Here is a 23,254-nt window from a genome sequence, read left to right on the forward strand (position 1 = left end):
CTTCCTTCCTTCCTTCCTTCCTTCCTTCCTTCCTTCCTTCCTTCCTTCCTTCCTTCCTTCCTTCCTTCCATAAAAATGCATAAAATCCAACTATCATACTAAACACAATTGCACATTTAACATATGTAATTGTTCTCTGGGTGATAATGGCAGTAGGCAAGGTAAAAAGGAAAAAACAGGTCTCCAAGGCTGCTTTGAAATTTAATTGTCTCATGCTGAAATGCGTAATTTTCTATTAAAATCTTACTTTATCTAATTGGTTCATTTGCTCTCTGATTGTCAATTTAACTTGTCTGCCACAAACATCTGCATCTGGGTTTAATTGGTATGAATTCTGAGCACTGAAATCGAAACGCTGCAACAAAATAATATTTGAAAGCATTTTGAAAGCATTAATGAAAAGAAAATGTCCAATGAACTGAATGTGCTTCGCATTAAACATTCGCAATCAAAGTGGTGTCCTCTTTTCCCTGTTCTCAGTCTAAAACATTCTTTCATTGATGAAACATAAACATCCTAATATTATCAACCCACATTCATTTGAAGGTAGGTCTTGGAGATATGCTTGTGTTTAGCACTGAGTAATTATGTTAGTTTATCCGATTTAAAATACTAAGTTTTTATTGGGACCAGCTGTTAGAAACAAATAAATACTGTTGGCTCATCTTATTGTTTGGTAAGCAAGGCACTTCCAGCCTTCCTCTTCAAGCTATTGGATTGGAGCCAATGAGTGGTAAACAGAAGAAAGATGCCTGCTGGTGTTGTTCTTTGTGCGAAAGGTTGTGCATAGGGTTGGCAGCTTCGGGTTGGGAAATATCTGGAGATTTTGAGGCTGAAGCCTGAGGAGGGGTGGGGTTTAGGGAAGGAGGGACCTCAGCAGTGCATAATGCCCTAGAGTTCACCTTCCAAAGCAGCCATTTTCTCCAGGGGGACAGATCTTGATCATCTGGAAATCACTTGTAATAGTGGGAGATCTCCAGGTGTCACCTGGAAGTTGGTAACCCTGGTTGCACAAGAGTTTACCCGGTGCTATATAGATGGATTCTTGGACTTGTGTGAACTAGTGTGCAGACTTTAGTGCAGGTCCTCGCACAGACAGAAGAGAATTTTTGGATTTAGTTTCACTTCGCTTGCGCAGTTTTTTTAGCACAAGGTTTAAAGCAGCCATAGCACACCTTTTGCGCACAGAAAGAAATCTTTAGGCCTAATTTATATGAGTGTTCCAGGGATGTGCTTCCCCACTTGCAGGCATATAACCCAGACCCGTGTTTGTGGAGATTGCTTCTCTCTCAACCACATTTGCTTGCTGTTGGGAAACCAGCTCAAGCCTATTTGATACTTAATGAAATCTATACAGATTTTTTTTTTATGAGCAGTAACTGCTTTTATTTAGGCCCCTTTTTGCTGTGCAATACTTTTGTTGTCCTTAATCATAGTTTTCATTTTGCTGAAGTTGCAGGAAAATATTTTATCCAGGGCCTCAAGCCTTAATTGGTTTAACTGGCAGATTAATCAACTACAGCCGGTTGTTTAAGTGGGTGGGGGAGCCAGTTTCAGTTTCCTTGGACGGTGTTTTGGTTCTGATGAGTTAAATTGATAACAAATCAAAATCTGAGTCCACTGGCAGCTCAAACACCAACATTTTTGGGGAGGGAGGGGATTTAAGTATTTGTGAGTAGGGTTGCCAGGTGGGGGATGGAGATCTCCCAAAATTTCAGCTTATCTTCAGATAACAGAGATCAGTTCCCTGGATAAAATGGCTGCTTTGGTGGATGGACTTTATGCTTACCTCACAGAAGTCCGTCCCCTCCTCAAACCCTGCCCTCCCCAGTCTCCAACTCCCCCACCCCATCTCTGGGAATTTCCCAACTTATAGTTGGCAGCCCTGCTTGTGTCAAAGCTCATTTCCTTACATATGACAACAAATGGAAAAAAATATTAAAAGTGGACTTTCTAACAATGATAATCAAAGTTTTGCTTATCAAATTTTACACTTCCATCAGTCTCTCTAAGAAGAATCTACATAGAGATTTTAATACTGTTTGCTTTAATGAGTCCTATAAAAGAGCAAGGTAATATCTGAAATTATTTAGTAAATTAGCAGTCCTATTTAAAGGAAATTTCTTGATTATTTATTGAACATTGATTTTTTTTTTTTTTTTTTTGGAATTTGAACCTTAGTTATATCACAGTACAGTCCTAAGCACAATTCCATTCTTCTGAGCTCATTAACATCTCTGGACTGAGAATGGTGTAAATCTTTTTCGTGGTCTCTGTGCTTCACACTCATGGGATAGAGCGCCTGCGCCGATCCCCGAATCGGTATCTGAAAAGCCCGGGATTTTTCCGCGCTCGGCGCCAATGGGCATGCGCAGGCGTCCCAGTACGCATGCTCACCGGCGCCAGCACGGGGATCCCGCCAGTTCCTTTCTGACTGCTGCACGGAGAGGTTTGCCTTTTGTGTCCCCGGTCGGTGAGATATTGGTTTTTGCCTTATCGTTGTATATAGCCCGTTTGTTGTTTTTCTCCTGTTTGGACATCGAGAGACGAGATTGATGAATGCTGCCTCTCGATGCCGATGGGCTGTGGCACGGGGACACCAGGATCTTCCTCGGCGGAGCAGAAGTCATCGGTGCCGAAACGTCTCGGGAAGGCGATGGAGTGCGGGACCTCTTCCGCTTCTCTTTCGATTTCGCCTTCGGAACGGATGCTCGGATCCCCGAGTCATCCCGACGTTTCTTGGCAGGCGTATCCACTGATCCTTCATGGGATCGTTTTGTGGAGGAGCCTCGCCAACGTCTTTCCATAGACGCCAAACACAAAAAAACCCACTCAGAGTCCTCTGAGGGGAAAAAATTTGGGGGAAAAAACAAATTGGGGGAAAAGGCCCCGAAGGGCAAGTCCAACAATCACAAACTTTTTTTTTTACTAACTAACTATCTATCTACTAACTAACTACCTATACTAGAAAAACAACAAATGGGCTATATACAACGATAAGGCAAAAACCAATATCTCACCGACCGGGGACACGAAAGGCAAACCTCTCCGCTCAGCGGTCAGAAAGGAACTGGCGGGATCCCCGTGCTGGCGCCAGTGAGCATGCGTACTGGGATGCCTGCGCATGCCCATTGGCGCCGAGTGCGGAAAAATCCCGGGCTTTTCAGATACCGATTCGGGGATCAGCGCAGGCGCTCTATCCCATGAGTGTGAATGCACAGATGACCACTTGAAGATCTACAGTTACAGGTAAGCAACCTGTCTTTCTGCTTAGGGATAGCTACATTAGGTGCCTTCCAAAATCTCATATAGCCCCACTGTATATATTTCAGATATTCGTCTTTTCCATATTGTCTTATGAAGTGGTTAAACAACATACACTATGTCAGTCATTGCCTTTTCTTTCCTTCTTTAAAGGTCCCCCTGAGTTTCTGAAGAAGCCGTCTAATATCTATGCTCACGAGTCCATGGATATTATATTTGAATGTGATGTGATGGGGAAGCCAACTCCAACAGTGAAGTGGGTCAAGAATGGAGACGTGGTGATTCCTAGTGATTATTTCAAAATTGTTGTAAGTTAACGTTTCCTGTAAAACTGATTTGCTTATTACCAAATCCTTCAGTTAAATCTACAGCATGCTGAATGTTAGTGTAAGCTCGCCAGTATATTATCCAGAAATGCATTGGTCTTCGAATAAGTGACTCCTTGTATTTCGAAATGTGTGCAAGAATTTTGAAATGTTGGATATAAAGGCAGATATAGGTCTTTTCTGTTGGCCTTGGTATTGTATGTGGTAGCTTTTATTGTTTTTATCAATACTTTTAGAGCTGATCATGTATTGATGCACTGGGCTTAGCTAGGAAGAAGGGTTTTGTAATCTTTTTGTAAAACGGAATAGTCTCTTTCTGCACTAAGTTAGGGAGCCTTAAAGCTCACACCTTAACATATGTCCATATTCCATTGAAGAGATTGTGGATGGCCCAGTCAAATTGATAAGTGTAGTACTGGGCTTCTGGTAGTCAGTCATCTGAAAGTATTTTGAGAAGTCTCTTTGCCTTGGAATGTTTTCTGAAAAATTATTGCAGTTACATGATATCTGCAGACAGCTAAGAGCCTAATCTTGCAATTGTAATTGGCAACACATTATCAAGCTTATCATTCACTAAACATGGATAGAAAATGATAGCATTTGTGCTCTCTCTCAGAAGGAGCATAACCTGCAGGTTTTGGGCCTGGTGAAATCGGATGAAGGCTTTTATCAGTGCATTGCAGAAAATGATGTGGGAAACGTACAGGCAGGAGCCCAGCTGATAATACTCGATCACGGTAAGGAACTGGGACCAGGCACTGATAAAGCAGGGCAGAATCATTTCAGGTTTGTTACTTGATTCTCTTACATAGTATTATTTCTACTGTTCATGTAAACCAGACTGCCTTATTTTTTGAGGAAATGGATAACAGCTACTTACATATCAGCTACATTCATGATTTTCGTAATAAGACAATTTACTAGCAGTTTCTTTTCAATTTGTAATATTGTACTTGTGCATTCCAGAGTATTTTCTTAACTATGACAGGGCTAAGAGAGCCAGTTTGGTGTAGTGGTTAAGTGCGTGGATTTTTATCTGGGAGAACCGGGTTTGATTCCCCACTCCACTTGGACCTGCTGGAATGGCCTTGGGTCAGCCATAGCTTTCATAGAAGCTGTCCTTGAAAGGGCAGCTGCTATAAAAGAACTCTCAGCCTCACCTACCTCGCAGGGTGTTTGTTGTGGGGGAGGGGGGGAGGTAGAGGAGATTGTGACGGCTCTGAGACCCTGAGATTCAGAGTATAGGGCGGGATATAAATCCAAAATCTTCTTCTAGGACAAAAAGCATCATTGTGTTAAAGCAGCAGCAATGATAAAGTGGATAATGGCTATTCTTACCAGTGGAGTTCATTTAAGTTGCAACAGCTATCATTAACTTAATCTTTTTTCTCAAAATAAACCCTCCAGTGACTAAATAGAACAAATTACCCCCCCCCCCCCTTTAAAAACCCTTTTGTACTTTGAAAATGCCTTGGTTATTTATTCTTAACTTCCCACTTTTCTTCTTCAGAAGAAGGCGTCAAGGCAGCCAACAAAGCAGGGTAAAATTGCAAATAGCTGAAAGCCTCACAATATTTGCCTTGCTGCAATTTTAAACTTATGTCCCATGATAAATATTTCAGATGTCGAGCGAACATAACCATTGCCACATTTTAAAATACTATGATTTATTAAACAAGCACTTGGATGGATAGCACTTGTTATGCGTTCAGCCATTCCCCCTGCCCATCTTTCAGCTGATAGCAGTTGTGTGTGGCCGATTAGAGCAGCTCCCCTTTCAAAAGGATGCAAGCAAACACATCTTCCGAATACACTGGTGTGTTTGAGGGTGGAGTGGTATGGTGTCATGTGCGTGTTAAGTGCCATTGAGTTTCTTCCAACTGATTGCGATTGTATGAATTAATGACTTCCAAAACGGGCCATCGTTAGCAGCTTTGCTTCGGTGTTGCAAACTGAGGACCGAAGCTTCCTTGAATGAGTCAGTCCCTCTCATATTGGATCTGTAGCTTTCAATTATGAGCTTGGAAGCGGAAATGATTTCAAAAAATAAGGTAGACCACTGGGGTGTGCTTTTAATTGGTTCTGTGAAAATCTGTTGAGTAGTTTTAAATTTAAGAGGATAAAATTTGTAGGTTTCCCTCTGTTTCTCCTCTGTCTCTTTTTCATATGCACTACAGGCCATTTGTAGAAAATGAAGCCAGAAGGAAGTGTGAGGGGAAGGTGGTGACTTTTCTGTGTATTATCTGATACAAAATTACAGTTCTGATTAGGAAAACTGAGATTATTCATCCCATCAGTTTAAATCTTTATAGGGAGTGGAACAATCAGGGCCAGCTCTCTCACTAGGCAAACTAGGCCTAATTTGCCTTCCCCCCAGCCACCAGTTCCCTCTCACCTGCCGCGCTCCCGCTTGTCCCCCAGAAGCTCACCCTGTCGCCGCCCACCCCTGAAGCTAGCCCTATCACCCCCACAGCTATCTCCCTCCCTCCCGTCCCCCCGAAATTCGCCCTGCCACTACCGCCAGCTGTCTCCCTCCCACCCCTCGAAGCTTGCCCTGCCACCCCCACAGCCAGCTCCCTCCCTTCCGTCCCCCCCCGAAGTTTGCCCTGTCACCACCGCCAGCTCCATCCCTCCCACCCCCCAAGCTCACCCTGCCTCCGCCGCTAGCTCTCACCCAGCCCAAGAAGCTCAGCGCTACTCATGAGTAGGCAGCAGGTGTGGGGCTACTCGCGAGTAGCCCCACGCATGCCGGCCCAACCCCACTCCTGCTCCACTCCCCCCCCCCCTCCGCTTGCCATGAGGACACCCAGTCATACCAGCTCCAAGGTCTGTGGGTGTTTTGAAGAGACCTCTGGAGGAAGTTTCTTCCGAAGAAAGAGGTCTCTTCAAAATACCCACACCTGCTGCCTACTTGCGAGTAGGCGCAGGGACTGAGGGGCGGGCAGAGCTGTGCTGTCTAGGACATCGGAAGGGCTCGGGCCAGGCCTAGGAACAATATTTGTGTGTGTGTGATATTTGGATCTTCTGTTTAGCATACTTGTATGGTTGCCAGTTCTGGGTGGGAAAATACCTGGAGATTTGGAGGTTGGAGCTTGGAGTTGGCACAATTTGAGGAGGGGAGTGACTTCAGTGGGATATAATGCCACAGATAGTCCACCCTTTGAATCAGCCTTTTTCTCTAGGAGAACTGATTTTGGTCATCTGGAGATCAGTTGTGATAGAGGGAGCTCTCCAGGCTCCAACTGGAGGTTGGTGACTCATATCTGAATATATCATATTTATTTAGAACTATTTTATTTTTAAGTGCACTGGGTATTCCAAATTAGCTGCCTGCATTTTTTTTTGTTCACATGCTTCTGAAGATTCCAGAGGAATCCCAAGAGAATGAATCCCTGTGTAAAAATTCAGTTGAAGGGTATTTGTATTTACAGCGCAGTTTGCACTATGCAGACCGTGAGGTGTGTTTGTATTAGGTTTTGTTAATCTTAAGGAAACAGTATTAGAGAACACATTTTAACAAAATGCTGTTTACTGTGGGATTTTTTTTATTTTGGGTTATGTAATTTCTGATGGAGTTTATTTTAGCCACAGCATTGGATTTGCAGCCTCTGAGGGAAGGAGATAATAGTGTTTGGTTTCCCTTTATTGGTTTCTGAGCAAAAACATAAGTCTCCCTTTTGTAGTGCTTTTATGTTAACACTGGTGTATTTCCTATAAAGAGCTGGAATGATAGGAAAGATTGCTTTCCTTTTTGAATTCTTTGTTTGTGATGCATTGGCAGTGACATATCTTTTTAGATTATTAGACATGACGAGGGGAAAAAACAATTAAATGACTTCCTTTAAAGCAAAGCATGTCATGAGGATGGGAAGGGAGTGTTTTTAATCATAGTTTTATGATTTCCTTTAAAAGTTTACATTGGAAAAATTCAGAACACCTTCCTTGCCAAAATTCTTTAATTATACACCCAATGGAGTTGGTGGGTACGCAAACAAGCACATTGTAACTCTGTTTCAACAGTCAAAAATTATTTTTGTTAAAAATTAGGGTGCTTTAAATTTTCTACTTGTATTGCAGAAATCTAGGTAGTTGTAACAGGAGGAAAAAGCAAAAATCCGGAACCACATACTTAGTGACAATATATCACTTCCAGTTATGCCATTTGTAGATAACCTGCCTGGAGGCAGCCAGTTGGCTGCTGTGTGAACAGAATTCTGGACTGGATGGGATCTGATCCAGCATTAGGATTGCTAGCGCTGGGTTGGGAAATTCCTGAAGATTTGAGGTTGGAGCCTGGAAATGGTGGGATTTGGGGAGGGAAGTGACCCCAGTGGGGTTTACTGCCACACGGAGCCCACTCTCCAAAGCAGCCATCTTCTCCAAAGGAACTAATCTCTGCAGTTCATGTGATCTCCAGGCCCCACCTGAACTGTAATGCTGGCCTATGCAGGATGGTGTAACCTGTTCCTGCAGAGAAATGATAGCCTCCACAGCTAGTTGGTGCATGCTATTGTGGCTGAGACCTTTGTAGCTTGAGCACTATTGAAGAAACACATTAGTTTAATAACATACGGCCTGGGGGCTGAATCAGGCCCCTGGAGGGCTCCTTTCAGGCCCCCGAGCAACTGGTTCTTGTCTGCTTCCTTCTCCCTCTCTCTTACTTCCCTCTGCATCTCAGCTTGCTTTGCAAGGCTTGCTCAATTGCACAGGAGCTACAGAGCAAAACCTCTGTTTTCCCCATTCGTTGAGGGTCCTCTGCTTCCTGGTCCCCTGGGGAGGGAGGGAAAGATCCAGAACTTCCTTTGTCTAGTTCCCTGGATCCCATGGGAGAAATATGAAGAAAACACCTTTAACACCAACAAGTACTAATGTTTTAAACATTTTTTAAAAATATTTTTATTGTGTTTTTGTCCTTTAAAAAGCTTATATCCCTGCTACCTAATTTTATATAGGAACACACATGGCCTGGCCCAACACGGCCCAACAAGGTCTTATTTATGTCAGATCTGGCCCTCTTAACAAATGAGTTTGGCACCCCTGTGATAACCTATGTTCTTGGGTGGATTTTTAGGTACTGTGTTCCGGAGCCTTTCGTGCCACAGAGGAGGCATTCTGGCAACTGAGTACTTGAGGATCTTTCCACAGGTTAATTGAACGTTATCTGTTTCCTGTAGCGTAACAGCCGATTACCAAAATGGAAAGCAAAGGCGATAACTTTAGTTTGTAATGAGTGTACAATTAGGGGCTGCTTATTAGAGCATTTAATAGCTGCTGCAGGCCATTGACTCACATGAGCCGCGCATCACTCAGAGAGAACTCGCACAATACTTATAGCAGCACCTGCCACAGAGAAATGGCCACTGCATTTTGAGTGTTCCCCTGTGTTGTATTTCTCATGCAAATGGATCACTTGTGGGATTTGGCAAATGCTCAGATAAGCAACCAGTTGCAGAGGGTGAACTGATGAGTCCTACACTGGCTTGCCAATTATATAGGCTTCTTTCTTCTAAAACGAGGAGAGAGAGTAGCTATTTCTCTGCATTCTCAGTGCTCTCTCCATTTCTTACATTTTGCTTAAGGATAAGCTAATGTAATATCTGTTCTGAACTTCTTTATGTCCTGTGCAGTATTCCTGAACAGTGGAATAAGATGGATATACCACACCTTCACATAGAAACATTTACTCTATACTTTTTTCAAACACAGCATCAGAGGAAGAATTCTTTGTAACTTGCATTTTGAACATAATTTGCTCTGGATTCACAACACTGCTTAAACTTTGGCGTATTTCTTGTGTATGTTCAAAATGGCTGCAAAGATGTTGAATGGATACTTATTAACTTTCTACATCCCTGATTACATATGTGGTATTTGCCTGTCTTGGCATTTTGTTCCAACTTTTTAGTATCTCATGATAAAAGCATCTTTCTTTGTCAGATTCTATTACAGCAGGAGTGGCCAAAGTCGGGAGCCACATGTAGCTCTTTCACACATATTGTGTGGCTCTTGAAGCCCCCATCGCACCATTGGCTAGCTTGGAGATGGCATTTGTCTCTTTGAATCACTTCTCCAAGCCAACCCAGCTGGTGGCTTGGAGAATGCATTTCAGCTTTCTTTCTTTCTTTCTTTCTTTCTTTCTTTCTTTCTTTCTTTCTTTCTTTCTTTCTTCTTTCTTTCTTTCTTTCTTTCTTTCTTTCTTTCTTTCTTTCTTTCTTTCTTTCTTTCTTTCTTCCTTCCTTCCTTCCTTCCTTCCTTCCTTCCTTCCTTCCTTCCTTCCTTCCTTCCTTCCTTCCTTCCTTCCTTCCTTCCTTCCTTCCTTCCTTCCTCTCCTTCCTTCCTTTCTTTCTTTCTTTCTTTCTTTCTTTCTTTCTTTCTTTCTTTCTTTCTTTCTTTCTTTCTTTCTTTCTTTCTTTCCACTTCTCCCTCCCCCCCATTTATTTGCTTTCTTTCCACCCTTTCTTCTGGCTCTCAGACATCTGACATTCATGTTTTGAGGCTCTCAAACATCTGATGTTCATGTCTTTCAGCTCTCAAACATCTAACGTTTATTCTATATGGCTTTTACGTTAAGCAAGTTTGGCCACTCCCGTACTACAGTATCTAAGGCTTTTCTTTCAGAAAACTTCTAGCCTACCTTTCCACTAACCCAAGGCAGTTTACAACTGATTAACAGTTACAACACAATGAAATGCTGCAGATTTCCCATTTGTAGCAAAAGATCTGCGGTTTAACATGTTCTTTATAATAATTAGTTTTTATCGAATCCACGGTTCTGTAAGATCAGTCCCTGGATGGTGATTATTGGCTAGAGATTCATAGCATCTACCTAAAGGAGCTTTTAGTTTCATGCAATTTAATAATCCTCTGATCTATTAGATTAGTATTTAAAAGCAAAAAAAAAAAAAAAAAAAGAGGGGGAGGGCTAATTGCAAAGTAATGTATTATTGGGCTGTTTTTCTTTCCCCAAGACTCTTTAAGTGGATATGGGTTGTTTTGTGTGTGTGTGCATGTGCATATTGCCCTCCCCCCATTAACACTTACATGGCATTGAAAGATACACAGAAGTCCTGGAAGCCCATTCTTCCTGTAAATTTGTTCTTGAAAAAAAATGAAATGGCTTCAATCCAAGTAAGCATTTAATCTGCTTTTAGCATTGCAGTGCATTATCTAGCACCTTTGATCTGCCTTAATATGTCATGCTGGATGTTTAGGTCTAGCATTCTGCATTAAAAGTTTAGAAATGGGCTGTATTAGTCAAAGACATTTCAGGAAAAGCATATGAAAATTTTGCTTAGGTATATAATAATGATATTTTATAACATTTTTTCAACCTAATTTGAAATATGCCAATGGATGGTGCATATTTTTAGAAATTTTTGCTGTCCTTCTCCCCAGGAGGTGTGAGGAGGGATTATTATTCAGCTCAGCCTCTTGTGGTAGCCAGTTTGGGTTTGGCTCCACCTCCTGCAGAAGCCATTTAAAGTTGGTGCTCCCCACCTCCTCTCAAAATTCCAGATGTTCCTGCAGACTATAAAAGGTTGGGGATCCCTCCTGTAGACCTTGCTGTGGGCTAATGCTTACCCAGGTGAACAATTATGATTGTAGGTACTTGTGCTCACTGTTTCCTGATTGAGGCAACAGGTAGATTATTTGAAAGAAGTGAGGGGGGCTTATTCATTTTGTCTGATAGTGTTTGTATGTGAAATAATATTTTACTAAGCACTATGAGTTAAAGATCTTGCAACCCAGTCCAGTGGTTGCTTACTGATAGGGTTACCTACCTCCATGTGAGGACTGGGGATTTCCTGGAATTACAGCTGATCTCCAGATGACGAAGATCAGTTCCACTGGAGAAAGTGGATACTTTGGTGGGTGAGCTCTGTTATACACCACTGAGATCCATTCCCAAACTCCGCCCTCCCCAGGCTCCACCCCCCAAATTTCCAGGTATTTCCCACCTCAGACCTGGCAATTCCATTTTCTGAGCTCTAAGTCCTACTGAGGTCTTACTGAGTCCCCAAGTAAGTATGCATTGGATTGTAATGTTATTATGCCTCAGGCATAGCATTATCAGCATTTGTATTTCAGCTTGTGGTTAATTAATTTAAACAGCTTCTAATTAATATGATGTTTAACTAGTACAGATGAGAACACATCCATTCTCTCCAAGGCAATATTTAAACATCTCACTGAATACTTAGCACTGCAAGAAACCAAATCTGTAATCCCAAGTATTCTATGATGATTTATATTTGAGAAGCTAATTAAGTAGACTCTCTAAAAAAATTGACTCTCCTTCCTGCTTCATTTTTAGGCATATCGGTGAATAACATTTCATTTTTATATTAGATACGCTTTTGGGGGGGGTGCTATTGGTTCCCACGCTTTTCCTTTTCTGCGGTTGAACTCCCCACAAAGGAGCTTGGATAGGTTTTCTTTTTATACCACAGTAATAACAGTCAGGGTTGGCTTATTTATTATTTGATTTCTAGCCTTCCCTCTCCTGCACTGTAGGTTCAGGGTAGGTTATAACAGACAGTAAGACAATAAAATACAGTTAAAATATATATAAAGCAGTTGTTAAAAGCCTATATAATAGACAACTTTATCATTAGATGTCAGTCTTTTAGCACAGGCTCTCTTTGATGGATTTAACTTCCGTTGACTCTACTTTAATCAAGCAGCCACAACCTCTAAAATTAAACCCTTGCCTAGATTATCTGGGGCAGTATATGATTGACCACCTATCAACAGCTATAGCTGGGTGTAATCAACATAATGCTGACATAAAGATGTTAAATAGCATAGGAGAGAGGCTCGCTCCTTGGGGGACACTGCATACCAAACAGTAACATGGCAAGACCCTCTCTCCAAGTACCACTTCTCTGTCCCTGACCATGAAGAAATGAGACCAGCCACTGTAAGGCTGTCTCAAGTACCCCCATGTCAGCAAGTCAGTGGGCCCTTTGTTAAGTTGTACTTGACCCAAGTCAAATGCTGCTGTCAGGTCTAGTAACAACAGCAGTGCTGACTTGCTTCTCGATGTGTCTGCAGAGATCATCTTTGAGGGCGACCAATGCTGTCTCCATCCCACAGCCAGGGCTTGTTCCATCTAGCTGTTGAGCAGACTCTTACATAGGGCAAATGAAATACTGCATCATAAGATGTGCTGTTTGCTTCCCATCACTAGAAGGTGACGTTCAGCTTCCTGTTTCGTATATTTGCGGCAAACATACCTGTGCATTCTTGACAGATGGCCAGGGCTTTTTTTTTTAGCAGGACTGCACAGGAACACAGATCCGGCTGGTTTGGCGTCAGGGGTGTGCGGCCTAATATGCAAATGAGTTCCTGTGGGGGGGGGGTTTCTACCAAAAAAGCCCTGCAGATGGCATTGTTTGAGATTCTAAATGAGGAAAAAAATACTATGTGAGAAGAGACCTTAATGTTGCAGCACTGCATTTTTTATTTTTTAAAAATACTAATTACTGCTGAATGAATAGTTGTATTTCTCTTGTTGGGGTTCCATTGCCAAAACATTTATTGGTATGGATCCTTAGATCAATCTTCCTAGAAGGCAAATTTCCTTTTTCTCAAGAACACCTGCTGCACATACAGGAGCACACAAGTCACAGCTAAGTTGCATTTCTGTAATACTATCACAAAGGCATTTGAATGAACTTGCAGTGCCGTGTTATGAAGATAAATTCAGGTGGGGTAGTCGTGTTGATCTGAAGCAACAGAACGCTGAATCCAGTGCCACCTTTCATACAGGGTTTTATTCGGGGCATAAGTTTTCACGTGCATGCACACTTCTTCAGATAAGTTATACTCAGAATTAAATTTTGTTGGTCTTAAAGGTGCCAGTGGACTCAGACTTTGTTCTAGTGCCTTGCTAAACAGAGTTAGAGCCATGTAAGGCTATTGAAGTCAGTGGCCTTAGAGGAATGTAACTGTGCTTAGGATGGCTTTCCTGGGCACTGTGTCATATTTTATATGTTGCTACTTGATGGCAAAGGGTACATTGAGTTTTGAGACTGGTTTATAGTTCTTCAGGGTGGTTTTACTGGGCTCCTTACCAAAAATATTGGTGAAAGAATTTCTTAAAAAATAGTTTGCTTGCCTTTCAGCAATTGAAATGTCTAGAAGAGCACACATTATGCTACTCTTTTCTCAACCTGACTGGAAAAAATTAGAACTTAGTGATTATTTGCTTGTATGTTAGCACTTCGTGTTGTGAAGAATGACTTTACCATTCCTTGGTAATAGATAATTACACAGTAGACAGTATTTCTGTCATCTCTACACCGAAAGAACTTTTCGTTCACCAAGTTTTCCATTCAGGTAATCTGTTTTCAACCATCTCTTATTTCACTATAGGGAACTAGTTTTTACAAATCCGATTACTTAGAGTGTCAAAGTTAGCTCTAAGTGTAGAAAATTAAATACAGACACAATGAATTTGGAAGCTTAGTTATTTCTATACCTTTGAGTATTCTATCATTTTCAGATATTTTTTCATATTTATCCATGAAGACCAGAAGTATCATGATGCATACTTAACAGAGGTGTTTTTGGAACTCTGAACCCTGTATTCTGTGCTTCCTGGTACTAAAACGAATGCTGTTTCACAATTAAAAACAAATAAAAAGCAAACTAAGTAATTGTATTTCTAGGCTTTCCTTGAAGTTAGCAGCTCAGGAAAAATAGAACAAGCTTGTGTCCTACAAATAGATGCATATTCTCCATTGAAAAAAAAATATTATTTTTGTTTCTCCAAAGTTCTGGTGCCAATTAGCATAATCTGCCAGTGCCAGTACTCAAGATAGCCTACAATGGACTCATTAAAAGAAAATGTTTCACTGTTCCAAACTGTGCTGCTGTTTAATGTGGGGCAACTCAGTTTGGGAATCAAATAAATCTCATACAGCAATATTAAAGTTCAGTGGTTAGCATATTGTGTAAATCATGAGGAGTAAATGATTCATGAAGTGAAAACTCCTGGATGGGAGAGAGAGATGGGAGTTCCAAGGAGGTGTTAGAAATCTGTTGCCTTTTCCAAGTTTGTGTATATACTCACCATAAACCATATCAAGCTCTCTTGGGAACCAAACAGCGCTGCAAAAGAAGCAGCCAGAAAACTCGCTGATCTGTGTGCTGTTTGTTATTGGTCCCGGTTCAGATTTATGCTTCAGTTTTGCAAACCGAAATGGAAAGTCTTGATTGAGTGCATAATTTCATGATAAATTCAACAGATGCGTAATCAAGCTTAAATGTCATACTGATGTTCCCATTATGAGATGGTGCTTTATTCTCAGTTTTCACCCTTCCCTTCCCACTTCCATTGCAACAGAGATTTTTGATTGCTTGCCATATAGTGATGTCTCCTTTTATATTCCCCATTAATTTTTAGTAGTTACCTTTTTTGCTTGCATGCCAGCCTTCAGTTTTAATGGCCTTCTTTGTGTGTTCATTTTGTTTTTTATTTCCCATCGTGGTTTTGTTTATTTCTTTTTTGGTTTTTTTTTTCCTGTTCTCTCTTTAAATCGTCGTGGTGTTTGCCCTTCATGTTCCCCAATGTTTGCACATGACAAGATGTTGCCATCCCAACATTACCTCCCACTTCACTGACCAGTGCCACTACTGACCATCTAGCACCAGCAACAACTGGACCGTTGCCTTCTGCCCCTCGGGATGTTGTGGCTTCCCTTGTGTCCACGCGATTCATCAAGCTGACCTGGAGGGCACCTGCGTCAGATCCACATGGAGACAATCTCACCTACTCAGTATTCTACACCAAGGAAGCTGTCAACAGGTATGTTGTTCAAACCAGTTGCAAATTTCTGATATTGTAAAGCATCTTCTGGCTTGAAGACATGTACCTTGCAACAAGAATTTAGAAAAAAATGCACTCTAAAATAAAACCTAAACCAGTGTTAAAACTCTCCTGGTAAGAAATACTTTTGACAGGGTTCCTGGAAGATGCTGAAGTGCATTATTTTCAGATGGAATGTTCTAAAATGAACAGTTTTGCTTAGGGCTTGAACATGTTTCCCCTCAGTAGAGTGTTTTGGCTTGGAAGTCTGAAGGAAGACATTTGGACCTCTGACCACAGTCCAGCAGTCTGCCCATGTTACTCCTTAGCTTGGACAAGCAGCACAATCAAGTAGCCCTTTCTTTCATTTTGTAGTACAGTACTAGCGTAAATGAAGAGCCCCATGGCGCAGAGTGGTAAAGCTGCAGTACTGCAGTCGGAGCCCTCTGCTCACGACCTGAGTTTGATCCCAGCGGAAGCTGGTTCAGGTAGCTGGCTTTAGGTTGACTCAGTCTTCCATCTTTCCGAGGTCGGTAAAATGAGTACCCAGCTTTCTGGGGGGAAAGTTTAGATGGCTGGGGAAGACAATGGCAAACCACCCTGTAAAAAGTCTGCTGTGAAAACGCTGTGAAAGCAACATCACCCCAGAGTCGAAAACGACTGGTGCTTGCACAGGGGACTACCTTTTACCTTTTTATTAGCATAGATAAGCCCTTAATTAACCAGAAAAGCTTCAGGAAGGTATGAGCCTACTATCATCAACATGGAAGTGTCTAATATTTGAATGTTGTTACCTTAAGAAGATGAGATTTATTTATTTAATCTATTATTATACTGCATACTCCAAGAATTTGCCTGATATTGTTTCCAATAAAAATGGAAAATAGAACAACTAATAAAAATAAACAATAAAAGCAGCTCAGAATGCCTAAGTCTGCCTAGCAGCATTAACAGTGTAAGCACAAATCAGTATGAATGGAGCAGTAAAAAGATTTTTTTAAAAAAATATATACGTTATTGAGGAACTATTAACAATATGCCAAGGGCAGCATGAGAATTTATGATGGCCTTAAAAAAAACATCGCTTTCAGTTTGGTATAATGGTTAGAGTGTTGAATTAGGATTTGGAAGACTCAGGTTTGAATCCACACTCTGCCATGGAAGCATACTGTGTGATCTTGGGCAGTCACATACTGTCAACCTAACCTACCTGTGAGGATAAAATATACATCTCCCCAAGCTGTTTGGAGTTGGAACCAGGTAAAAATGTTGTAAACGAATAAATAATTACCAGGCCTCTGCCCCCCCCCCCCATTAAATAGTCTAGCACTGCAGTGCAATTAGTTAGGTTAAATGATTGATTTCAAAGGTGCCTCCAGTCTATTGGGCAGTAGATCTTTTTGAATCCTTATTTTTCCATACACGTATTTGCAAATAACCAGAATGGTGATCTTGCAACAGGCATGCCTTCTTTTTTTCTGTTTGACTGTGGTTTCATTCCCTCACTTGACTAGCAGGATGCAGATGTGTTCTAAAGCATCTTCAGGACCAGACAAGGGGCCACCCCTTCACTAAGAAGTCCAAGATAGCTCTCCTCTTCATTTGCAGAGAAGTTGGATTGTTTTAGAATGAATTGGTCTCACTTACTGTGGGAAGAAGCTCCTCTCCAGTTAAGCAGGGTCGTTGCTTCTTTTTTGCAATATTCCTATCTGGAAGGGAATTCTCCCACAATCTTGAGTGTCCTAAAGTAATAAGTAGGAGTGGCCAACAGTAGCTCTCCAGATGTTTTTTGCCTACAACTCCCATCAGCCCCAGCCATTGGCCATGCTGTAGGCAAAAAGCATCTGGAGAGCTACCATTGGCCACCCCTGAAGAGATCCCTCTCCTGGGAGTTAAGACCCATACCACGAGGATCTCTTGATCACATTCTGTGCCAAGCCAACAAAGATACCTTATACTAACACCCTAATCTAATGTATCCCCCCCCCCCATGATAGGGACCATCCTACAAGTTATCCTTGGGTGGGAGTAGACTGGCCCACCTCCAGACCACTGAGAAGGAGGAGTCATTGTAAGTGAGACGAATCTTCTGTTCTGCATTGGTCCTGAGATGGGGCAGTCTAGACTTATGGGGCATAGAAAAGCAGGGAGAGACAGATTTCTAGACTGAGATGACATGCTGTAGAACCTAGAGATCTAGACTGCCGTACCTTAGGACCACTGGAGAACAAGTGCTTCAGCTGACCTGAAGGCAGTTTTTATGAAGCATTTTATCGCTTATTTTCCTGCCTTATCAGCTGTTTACAGCTGCTAATGGCTTATGTCTCCAGGGAAGCAGAGGCCAAACGCTCCATCCCTGATTATCACAAGGTGGTTCAAGTATTTTTCTCAGAAGAGACTTTTACCACTTCTAAGTGCCATCTTCTTTTCACTCCTGGTTTACCCAACATCACCTTGACTCAGTTGGTTGCCTTTTCTGTCAAGGGATAGGCACAAAGGTTCCTGGTTTCACAGAGTAATCTTAAACACCCCCTCCCAATGAATCCACCTTTTGTGAACATGAGACAGATGTGACTAGCCCAGTAGCAGTCCAAATTGCCGGGGCTAGAGGGAAAAAAAAAAAGGACCACACCTTCCTGTTCAGCAGGCCGCTTTATGAGGGAAATTCAGAACCAGAGAGGTACTTCAGTCCCAGTTGTTTATGAGGAGGGGCCACGGTTCAGTGGTAGAGCATCTGCTTGGCATGCAGAAGGTTCCTGGTTCAATTCCCAGCTTTCCCACTTTTTAAAAAAAGTCCAGATACTTGTTGATGAGAAAGGTCTCTGTCTAGGACCTTGTAGAGCTGCTACCAGCCCGAGTAGATGTCAGTGACCTTGATGGGCCAACGATCTGATTCAGTATAAGGCAGTTTCATATGATCATATATGTATCTAGGGGTAGGACATTAAAAGGGGGTAGGGAGTCCTCCACAGCTGCTTCCTTCCCCTTTGAGATCCACTCAGAAAGCTCCACCTTACAAGGGAAGTAAAATTTCAGCATAAGGAAGGTGCCCTGAAGAGGAGAGGGGACTATCTGGTCCTGTCATCTCAGGTGGATGAGTCTGTTGAGCAGTGATCTGCCACTAATATAGCATCTGCCATTAATATAGTAGAAAGGATGATGGATGTGTTCATTGCCGTCATGGATCTGAAAAGCATCATAAGCCATCTCCTGCATAGGGCACCCATTTCCCAGTCTCTTCTAAGTACGGAGGAAGATGCTCTTCTTCCTCTTGATTTTACGTCTGAAAAGCTGATCTGAATAGGAAGCCCCAGGATGGTGGCATTGCATCTCTCCCTAAGAAGATGGTTGTGCCCGTGGAGGGAAAAGCCTTCCCAGAGGATTACATACAAGAGAACCGAGGCTTTTAAATGCTTGTTAGAGGCTTCAGCAAAAGCCCTAAAAGCTTCTGTAGCTAATTTATATTTCGCAAGGTAATGCCAGTGTGGCTGCATTAACTGAAGTCTGATCCACTGTGAGATAAAATGCTTTCCTCTCAATCTAAACGCTTCTCTCTTTTTTGTAGCACTTTATATAGCTGATGCAAGTTTGCATTTCTCTGAGCTAATGGCGAGAGGATGTATGCACATAGATGATGTATGTGAGCAAGGTGACAGCAGGAATTTTATTGCTCGGAGTAGTGATTTGGGGAAATCCAAAGACCAACCTTTTTAGAGCTCGGTGGAAATAACAAGTTCTTTTTTTTACCAATGACATGATGGTATGGTTCTGGGGAAGCTTGTTAGGATGCTGTTGCCGATGGCATGCATATAGATCAGTTCGATTCCAGGGCTCTGGATAGAAGCAGTTTCTGAATTGTAACGTTTGAGTGGGCTTTGATATGTTTGTAGGGTGGGTGCACTCAGGTTTTGTGGTTGCCAGGGAGATGTTCATCCTCCCCTCAGCACTGACATGATGTGCTGGAAAAAATGGTTAGGGCAATGACATTCTGTAGAAAAGTGCAGGGACAGAAAACAGAATTCAGAAATCGATAAAGCACAGAGCCACATCTGGACCTTCATCAGGGGAGCTCTAAATCCTCGTGGAATCCTTGTAGAAGAGTCAAAACTAATGGTACTACACTCACTATGCAGCTTTTCTGATTGCAGGGTGGGGGTTGGGGATCGTTGCTTGAAACACGTTAAGTTTTGACTGATTTCTTTAAAACCTCTGTCTTTTATTGATAGTCTCTTGCTGTGATCATTTGGGGAGCCATCCTCTTTGTGGGACCTCAGAGAACCTCTTAGACAAGAGGGAAGGGTGTTCTCATCCTGTTGGAAACGGAATGTTTTCATGCTGTGGCTGACATGAGCGCAGTCTCCTGTGCCAGAGATCTGTTCAAGAAGAGCAGCTTTAGATAACCTCTGTTTTCCTCACTGCTGTGAGAGGAACAGCATGCTCTGAATAAAGTTGTTGCACCAGGAAGGGTTTGTTTTTGTAAAAAAATAAATGTTGGCATGTTAGCATAACCAGTGTCATTATTGTGTTGCATCATTGACAGTTTAGATGCACACTGAATATTAGTAATTCTGTTTTTCATTGTGCTAATAAGTTCTTTTTCATGTGTCCCCATTTCCCTTACATTCTTTTTCCTTTTCCTTCCCCCCCCCCCCTTTTTTAATAAAAGGGAGCGCATTGAAAACACAAGCCACCTTGGGGAGATGCAAGTGACAATTCAAAACCTCATGCCAGAGACAGTCTATGTTTTTAGAGTGGTCGCTCAGAACAAACATGGTCCTGGAGAGAGTTCGGTACCACTAAAGGTGGCAACACAACCTGAGGGTGAGCATTGAACATTGCCCCGTTTGACAAATGGTAACAGATGCTTGTTAGTGTCCCTTCTCATAGACTATGTATGACACTAGCTGATCTTTATCTGAGAAAAGCTAATCTTTATCTGAGAAAAGGAAGGCCTTTGATGGGGGCTGCTGTCTGTGGACCTCGCTTGTACGCTTTTTGAAAACTTCTCTGTGACATCTGTTAAACCACTGCTGGAAATGGGATGTTGGGCCAGTTTGCCTGTTGGTATGATCCATCATGGCACAGTTCCCCAGCATAGTGCCCGTGAGCACCATGGCACCTGTGGGCACTTTTCCTGGTTCCCTCCAAGTGTTTTTGAGAAAGCAAATGGGGCCAAATGTGGCTTTTGCTCAACAGGGTTTCTGATTGGCCTTTGGAGATCTGATTGGCCATGCAGATTTTTAAAACACTTCAGCAGCAACTGCCACCATAGAACAAGCATCTTCACTCTGAGACTGAAGATACAAAGTGACCTCAGCGGCCATCCAGCATTGGAATCAAAACTGCAGAAAACATCCAGGGTTCAATTGTACACGGTTGAAACTTCTTGCAGTTCTTTTTTTAAAAACCTATATAGTTTGAAAGTATTCTTAACTCTGAAAGTCTGATAATTCTTGAACTGCTGCCTTGAACTCAGTCTTTACACACTTCTTTTTTCAAGCTTAGTAGGATAATCTGTGCTTTTTGCAAAGTAAAGGTTCCTTTTTTCCTTGCATATTGTTGTTGCCTGTTTCAACCTTGAAGCTCTCAAATTAATGGCTATATCCAGCATTTCAAGCACACTAGCATGTGCTGGGGGAAAGTGTAGATGACTGGGGAAGGCAATGGCAAACCACCCTGTAAAAAGTCTGCCGTGAAAACGTTGTGAAAGCAACATCACCCCAGAGTCGAAAATGACTGGTGCTTGCACAGGGGACCAACTTTACCTTTTTAAAGCATGATTTAACTCTGACTGGAGCAGTCTTGAGCTTTCTTCAGCAGGTAGGTTGTATGATACGGTTTTTCCCCAGAACTGTTGCTAAAGTCAATGACTGGGTATGAAGATTACTCTTTCTGCTGCAAAGAATAAGTAGAATAAGACCTGCTAATCCCAAAATTGAAGCAGATACTTGGGGAGATTTTTTTTTGAAAAAGCCAATATTTGCTTCATGAGAAGAATATTGTGCTATGCATTATGAGCTCTAACTTGCTGTATGGTTTGTTCATTTTAGGCATGTAGACAGTTTCACCTTATAAAGTATTAGATTAGGTTAATAGCTTGCTTTTGAGAAGAATTTTCCATTAGATTTAAACCACATTTGGTACATATTTACTGTTGCACAAATATGTGTCACTTCATTGCTTAACTTTCAAAAAGATACATTAAACCTATTATTATGATTTTTTTTCAGAAGTTGAGTAAATTTACATGTGTGTGTTTGGAAGAGCTTCCTGACTAAAGTGAGAGGAAAGTTGTTGTTTTTTTTGCCAGGGTGTTCTGTTTCCTACATCCATTATTGTGGGAGGTTATGGGTGCTGTTATCACACATGGTTTGCCACAGAAGAAGGGCAAGTCCTGAAACTTTCCTTGTGGAATTCATCTGGAAGTACTGGAGGAAGGGAGTGTTCTCTTTGAATGGCTGCTAAACTGTGTAGTTGGAACTTGGGCCTAGAAGTCTGCCAATCATAGGTCTAGGGCATGTTACGTTGAGGGTTTTCTTTTTTGCAGCATTTATATCTCTACCTCTGCCTTGTTGCATTCTCCTGGTTGCTCCAGGTTAGCAGTGGAAAGCTCAGGATAAACTTATGACACGTCTTAATTATTTTTCAGTTCAGCTTCCTGGCCCAGCCCCTAACATTCGAGCATATGCTAACTCACCCACTTCAATCACGATCAGCTGGGCCACACCCTTATCTGGCAACGGTGAAATCCAGAATTACAAATTATACTACATGGAGAAGGAGACAGACAATGAACAGGTTTGGATGAACAATTTCTTCTTGATTGCTTATGGTAGCATTTGAACTCTAGCCTCCCAGTACAAGCATAGTGAAATGGCAGGTTTTGTCATAATTATCCTTTCTGTGAATCTGTACAGTCATTAAACAAGGTCTTAGAACATACCATCATCATACCACAAGACATGAATGTCAGCTAAAGAGATGCTTCTTTATTGTTTGACAACATATGAGCTTATTGACAGTGCTTGTCTGGCTCCATTCTCATAAGTATCACATTGTGAGCTGAAGCGGTTGTCAAGGCCAACTGAGATAAACCAAGGGAACTCTCACATGCCTTTATGAGACAGCAAGCTTCCATTGATTTCACTGATGCCTGAACATTTAACCATTTTCATTAGTGTTTTTAGTTGACTTGTTAAGCAGCCCTTACAGCAGTAACCCTTATAAAAAATCCCTAACAGAAGGGGGGAAATGGCTCCGAAGCAGCAGAGGCTTGTATAAGACCCAATGATACAAAAGGGAAATTCTGCATGAGAAGAAAGTTTGTCGTTCATTGAGACTTCGCGCTTCATGATAGCTGAGGAGGTTTGCTAGAAAGATGTTACAAAAGGGTAGATGTCTATGCTGGCAACAATATAGAGCATGCCCATTCTCATGAGGTTCCTTCAGCTCAAGAACCAGACTCTAAAGCAGGGGTGGCCAAACGTACTTAACATAAGAGCCGCATAGAATAAACAGCAGATGTTTGAGAGCCACAAGACATGAATGTCAGGTATTTGAGAGTTGCAAGGAAGAGCAAATAGATAGGGGAGGTGAAGGCGTAAAGTAAGCAACTTGAACTTTAAATGCATTCTCCAAGCCGCTGGCTGGCTTGGCTTGGAGGAGCGATTTCAAGAGACAAATGCCTTCTCCAAGATGGCCAGCGGGCTTCAACAGCTGCATAATATGTGTGAAGAGTCCATGTGGCTCCCGAGCCACAGTTTGGCCACGCCTGCTCTAAAGGATCTGGCAGCTTTCCACAGAGGCTTATAAAGAGGAATGGGAAGAGTAAGAGGAAAGTTTAGGATGCTGT

General features: G+C 42.0%; 1 protein-coding gene across 11 annotated transcripts in view; it reads left to right on the forward strand.

The window, feature by feature from the left end:
- Nucleotides 1-23,254, forward strand: part of NEO1 (neogenin 1) — a 156,906-nt gene that overhangs the window by 87,180 nt on the left and 46,472 nt on the right. For 5 of the 11 annotated variants that reach the window (XM_060259786.1, XM_060259777.1, XM_060259779.1 and 2 more), the window contains exons 6-10: nucleotides 3,418-3,572; nucleotides 4,207-4,327; nucleotides 15,183-15,402; nucleotides 20,069-20,223; nucleotides 22,052-22,200. In XM_060259786.1, the coding sequence (XP_060115769.1) occupies nucleotides 3,418-3,572; nucleotides 4,207-4,327; nucleotides 15,183-15,402; nucleotides 20,069-20,223; nucleotides 22,052-22,200 (800 nt within the window). The remainder of the gene's footprint in view (nucleotides 1-3,417; nucleotides 3,573-4,206; nucleotides 4,328-15,182; nucleotides 15,403-20,068; nucleotides 20,224-22,051; nucleotides 22,201-23,254) is intronic. The other 6 variants (XM_060259787.1, XM_060259781.1, XM_060259783.1 and 3 more) reach the window with 2 other exon arrangements.

Source organism: Heteronotia binoei, chromosome 19 (genome assembly GCF_032191835.1).
Source record: "Heteronotia binoei isolate CCM8104 ecotype False Entrance Well chromosome 19, APGP_CSIRO_Hbin_v1, whole genome shotgun sequence".
Classification (NCBI taxonomy): domain Eukaryota; kingdom Metazoa; phylum Chordata; class Lepidosauria; order Squamata; family Gekkonidae; genus Heteronotia; species Heteronotia binoei.